The sequence below is a fragment of the Cicer arietinum genome, chromosome 4, assembly GCF_000331145.2.
Source record: "Cicer arietinum cultivar CDC Frontier isolate Library 1 chromosome 4, Cicar.CDCFrontier_v2.0, whole genome shotgun sequence".
In the NCBI taxonomy this organism is placed as follows: Eukaryota; Viridiplantae; Streptophyta; class Magnoliopsida; order Fabales; family Fabaceae; genus Cicer; species Cicer arietinum.
This window is the reverse complement of record NC_021163.2, coordinates 55,100,630-55,106,529: the sequence shown is the minus strand read 5'-3', so window position 1 is coordinate 55,106,529 and position 5,900 is coordinate 55,100,630. Positions and strand designations below refer to the sequence as shown.

Here is a 5,900-nt window from a genome sequence, read left to right as displayed (position 1 = left end):
GACAAGGCAACCATCCTTACAGAGACAATCCAAGTGCTAAAGGACATAACTGCTGAAGTTGATAGACTGAAAACCGAGCATAAATCACTTTCTGAAGAGTCACACGAAGTAAGGTTCTTATTATTTGTTTAAATTGTCTTTAAGATTAAGCTTCTGTTTTACTCATTCATTAAGTTGATTTTATATTCACAGCTAATACAAGAAAAGAATGAACTCCGAGAAGAAAAGGCGTCTTTAAAATCTGACATAGAAAATCTTAATTCTCAATATCAGCAGAGAGTCAGAGTCATGCCACCATGGACTGCGATCGACCATTCTATTGTCATGAGTAACCCTTATCCATATCCAGTTCCTATACCTATTCCTCACGGTCCAGTTTCCATGCACCCACCTTTGCAACCTTTTCCTTTCTTTGGAAACCAAAATCCTGGTCATGTTCCTAGTCTGTGCTCGATGTATATTCCATTCTCGACTCCCGCTAACCCCCCAATTGAGATGCCATCAGCTCAATACGCATCTACATCTCATGTGTCTAGTCGAAAAGAGTCTCGAAGCAAGTCACCGTGTCATAGAAAACCTAGTGATGCAGAAAGATGTAGTGTGTCTCCTGATGTGGCTACAGAGCTTGAACTTAAGATGCCGGGATCATCAACACAACAGGTAGATTATTATAAACATCTTAAAAATTTAAACTTGTTTCAGTGCTAAAACTTACAAACCTTCATTTCAATTTCTGTAGGATTGCTCATCTGGAGGAAGGAAGAGAAAGCATTCCGTGATGAGCGATAGAATCATCATAGATGGGAGTGCTTCAAGCCGGTATTCTGCATCTCAGGGACTTCAAGATAGTTCCAACAGCGTCGGCGATACCCCTAAGGCCAGTGATTGACCTTGTATATCAATTCTTGTACCATTTTACACCATATGTTTAAAGTCATTTAATTTACACATACATACAGCTTTTTTTTATTTATATATATCATTTTTAAAACAAAATGATCAATGGAACATTCTTCCCCTTACAACTTAAAGGGGAGCTGATGATCAAGAAATGGTGCTTTGTCTAGAATGTATGTATTGAGTCCTAACTACTAAAGCATCATAATCCTTATTTGTAGGTTACAAATTACACATAATAACCTATTTTTGAGCCATTTGAGTGCGTTAGAATGTATATATAGATTAGCATGTGCTTACAGTAAACTATCAAGCTACTTGATGCAATACTATGTGAATTGTTGATGTCATTTTTCTACCTATTTTCATTATCTTCCAGGACTTGGACCGAGTTTCTTTCCTACCTAAGCTTCTTGTTGTTGTGATTACTACTTTTGTCATTTATTACAGCCAAAACTACATTAGCTCTTTAACTTAATCTAATGCTTCAAACTTGTTCTTTTTATCTTTTTTGTGTGTTAAATTAGTTATTTATCTTGGTGCAATATGATTCTTCCTTATACTTTCTTTCCCTCTCTCTCTGCCACATTTTTTCGCCTAACTTTTGATAAATCTCTAATTTTATTTGGATAAAAAAACATCTATTTTTTCTTTAATTTTATTATACTTTCTTCTCAATTTCGTGGGAAGCAATAGTTTTGTGTAGCCCAACACAAGGCGTTCTTTCCCTCTTGTGTAATTTTTGATGTGTTCTTTCATCTCTCTTTCATTCACCTTTTGTGTGGTTGTGCCAACCAAGGGAAACTCCTTTATTCTTTATTCTTTAATCTTTTCCATTCCCCATGCTTTGTTTAGATGAAGAATGAAAGTAAAAGAAAAGAAAGTGAAAACAAAGAATGATAAAGAAAGTGGATAAAAAGTATGGAAACAAGAGTAGAATTTCTTATTTTGTAGGTGATTGGTGAAAAACAAATTAATTGAAGAAAAAAGAGAGAAAAAAGGTGATATAAATTCAAAGCAACGGTTATCTTGTAATTTTATCAATTAAGATCTCATTCTTCCCAATTTAGGAAGTAAGGCATTTGAATGTGGGGTCCATTTAAAAGCATCCCTATAAAAATTGAAAGACTTAATTGCAGTTTTGATCATTTTATTTTAGCTGAATCGCGAAAGCAGTCTCTCCATTTTGTTTCTCCTTATTTTTTGTCTCATAAACAGAATTTTGATCTAAAACTTGATCATTTTTTAAAGCTATACTACACCATTTATGATCATAGATTTCAAGTACAATTGTTGCACATGAGGTCTGGAGACATGTTGTGACTTTAACGATCTTAAGTCATTTAAGTGAAACTCTATTTATAATATTAGTTTTTATATTATTATTAATTGCAAAGTTGATGAATAGAGAAAGTTTGATATAGTCACAAAATTTGAACATAATATCTAGATACATTCATAAAAAAATATAAAAGAAATAATTAAATAATACAACTTTTTTAAATGATAAAATGATGGGTATATTTTTGTGTGTACGTTAAAATAATATTTATTGGGGTTGTGTTCAATAAATATTTCTAAGAAGAATAATCGTTTACGAGTCAAGAGTAGTAATGATTAATAATACAAAAGAAAAATAATGGTCTTTTTTGGTCAAAAAAGAAAAATACTGCTTATGCAACAAGGAGTTGTCGTGGATTGGTGGAAGGAAAGTACTATGATGAAATGAGCCCACGACTCGAGTATCTTAAGCTCATATTTGTAGCTTTGTGAAATTCATGTTCAAAATTGTATTGGGATAATATATGTAACTAAACACACTTGAAAATAAAGTAATAGTTTCACTAAATTTTATCATGGTTTTTTCACACTAAATTATTCTACCACAAACATATATTGATATTTAAAAACTATTCAAAAATCTATTATATAATTTGAAGCTCAGCAAATTGTTTGATATTATTAATATAATTTATTATTATTTTTTAATTATAATTATTTTTATTAACTTTTATTTATTAGATTTGGAGAAAAAGTACAACAAAATGGTTAACAAAATAGAATTAAATTGTTAATTTATCTACAAAATTGAAGAAAATTAAAATAATATAAATTTATCTACAAAATAAGAGTAAGTTATTAAAATAACATAATACATTATTTGTTTTGACACATCTACTTAATCACATTTTTTTCTTCAATTTAACGTATTTTATTTATTTATATTAATAGTATTTTACTTTTTTAAAATATTTTTAATTTATTAAATTAAATGTTAAAGTAAAAAAAAATTTAAAGACCATAAACATAATAGCATATTTAGAATGCGACCTCCTCCTACACCAAATATATTTTTTCTGCAAATGCAAAAAAAAAAGAAGATATTTTAGTACATATATTTCAATATAAGATATTTTAGTGCAGCATAATTTAATCTTAAATCTTTGCAGGTTATCAGTTGAATCATAATCTATATAAACTCAATAAGGCAAATGCATGTTGATTTTTAAAATTTAAACAATGTTTCTAACAGTAATAAAAAATATATTATTAGTATAAAATATTTTATTCAATAAAAAATCATAATCAATCATTTATACTTTAAAAATAATTAAAATAAAAGTCAAACCTTTATAATAATTTGACATTTGTAATAATTAATAATATAAATTAAATCATATTAAAAAATAAACAAATTTGAATAAAGTATTTGTTTATCAGAAGATGAAATGACTGAAAAAAATAAAAGGAAATGTTGAGATTGATTTAATTGTGTTGGAATTTTATAAGTTTATTTCACTGACTTCAAATAGTTGAGAGGAGAGAAGAGAAGAGAACGTCACAGTGGTAGTGTTTACTTGGGACTGACCACATTCTTTCTCTCTTCAGATTATCACTTTTCTTCTCTGTTTTTCCGCTTTCTCAAGGTCTGTCACTGTGATCGTAATCACTCATCACTTACTCAACACCATTATCAAGCTTTTTTTTTTTTTTTTTCATGTACTGTTCATTGTTAATGTTTCATGATTAAACTGAGGTGTTTATTAACTTATATTGAAAAAATTATTTGATTTATTTGTCTTTCATCTGTCAAGTTTACAATTTGATCACACATTTAATTTTTTTGTTGTTGTTGTTGTGTTTTTATATATTTTGAATGAAGTGTCTTTATTCTCTTTTGTTTGTTTGTTGTTTTTTATTTTAATGTCTCTGGTATTGTTCCTAAATTAGTAGTCATGTGCTTCTTTTGCTGAGTTTCAACATGTTATTTTTGGATAAGGTGTTAGTTTTTTACTTTGTAGGGTTTGTTTGGTATATGAGGGTAAAATTTGGAGTGTATTTTTTTCTTTTCATAAGTTACACATTTACAAAATCTAAAAATTATAATAGTTGGATCACTTTATTACCAAAATGAAGGTTTTAAGATATTGCGGAGAATCGCGGTTAAATACAGCTGCGGAGACATTAAAAACTTAGATGTCGCGATCAAGATCACGGCCTTTGGACCTTTATTAGAACCAAGTGTAAAATTGTATTTGAAATTGATCACTTCTTCTCTATATTGTGTAGAAAAAATTGACTGATTTCTATGTTGTTTTCAATCTGCTTTTTTTGTCCAAAAGGATGAAAGCAATGGGTTATGTGAAGTATAATTACATAGCTTGTTAAAACAATTAGATGAAATATTTAACCCCCTTTTTTCATTATTTTTCTTCTTTTTGATTGGAGAAACATTTTATTTTGAACTAAAACTGACGCGCCAACACTGTTTATTTAGAGTAATGAGGTAGCAGGTATCAAGCAGAGGGGTAATGCTAAGGTTGTTAAGTTTGTGTTGTGTATACCATCATTTTAATAATGATTTGGTTTTCATTTATATTTATCTTCAATTGTATATTTTTTATATGTAATTCTTTTTACTCCTTTGCCTCTATTGGCAACAAGTCAACAAAAGTTGCTGATATTGTTACTATTGGATTTTAAGATAGTTCTAAGATAGAATCAGACATTTTAATTCATGAATCAGTCATATGTTAGGTAATGCCAACTAATTACTTGAATTCGTGATCATACTCGTTACATCAAAGGCATTTAAGGCCTCTGGAGCACTGACACCTTTGATCAAAGGTGTGTCTGGTGTCCGACACCGACACCTTGATTACATTCAATTAATTCACTTTCGCAAAATATTACCGGTATTGATGATGCCGTGCTTCCTAGTTTAAGGCAATGCAGTCTAAAGCTTGAACTTATTCTTGACATTGTCCTCCCTCTTGCGTCTCTTGGAAAATTTGTTTTTGCAATGATTAAGGAATATTTTATATGTATGTTGAAAATAATTTCTCTTGTTGATAGGTATGGAATACATTTTTTTGAAAGTTATTTACTGTGAGAAAATGGAATGATGTGTAATGTATTGGGTCATAAAACTACACTTTTTATGGCAAACTAATCTTCATCCCAATGTTACGTGCAAATATACAAAAACATTGAAAGGCGCTTGCTTTGGTTTTGGTTAGTTTCCTTCCGCAGCATGCAAACTTATATCAAATGCTATTAGTTTCCTTACATGGCAGCGGGTACTTGGAGTTTGAACTTCCATATATAGGGTTGAGCTGTGAAGAGTTGATATGTTATGTATTTATTCATGATCATAATCTAGGAACGACATAAAACAAAGCTTCAAAAATCAGTTGAGAAATGTTTCTGAATCATTAAATGGGCATACAAGTATCAACTCTATGTTTCACATACACTCTTTTTGAATATTTTTGTCTTGATCTGCGGTTCACTGACACCTGCACCTGTTCTAGAATCAAGGTCAGATAGTGAGATCATATGTTCCCAAATTTGTTAAGATGTGTATGCAGTCCACTTAGTCTCAGATATTTTACCTTTATGATAAATGATCTTTTTAAGAAAAAGTTAGTATGAAGAGGTATTTTACTCGGATAAATTTGATTTTTTTTTCTATAACTGTTTCTACCCTCCCCATATATATA

General features: G+C 29.7%; 2 protein-coding genes across 2 annotated transcripts in view; both read left to right on the top strand.

Annotated features, from left to right (window-relative positions):
• Positions 1-1,247, top strand: part of LOC101509613 (transcription factor bHLH121-like) — a 2,871-nt gene extending 1,624 nt beyond the window's left edge. Inside the window, exons 3-5 of the mRNA XM_027333191.2 lie at positions 1-108; positions 193-660; positions 740-1,247. Of these exons, the coding sequence (XP_027188992.1) occupies positions 1-108; positions 193-660; positions 740-889 (726 nt within the window). The 3' untranslated portion in view covers positions 890-1,247. The remainder of the gene's footprint in view (positions 109-192; positions 661-739) is intronic.
• A 2,420-nt stretch (positions 1,248-3,667) lies between these two features.
• LOC101509076 (probable RNA-dependent RNA polymerase 1) overlaps positions 3,668-5,900 on the top strand; it is a 9,415-nt gene continuing 7,182 nt past the window's right edge. Inside the window, exon 1 of the mRNA XM_004498179.4 lies at positions 3,668-3,824. The gene's annotated coding sequence lies outside the window, so the exon portion shown is untranslated. The remainder of the gene's footprint in view (positions 3,825-5,900) is intronic.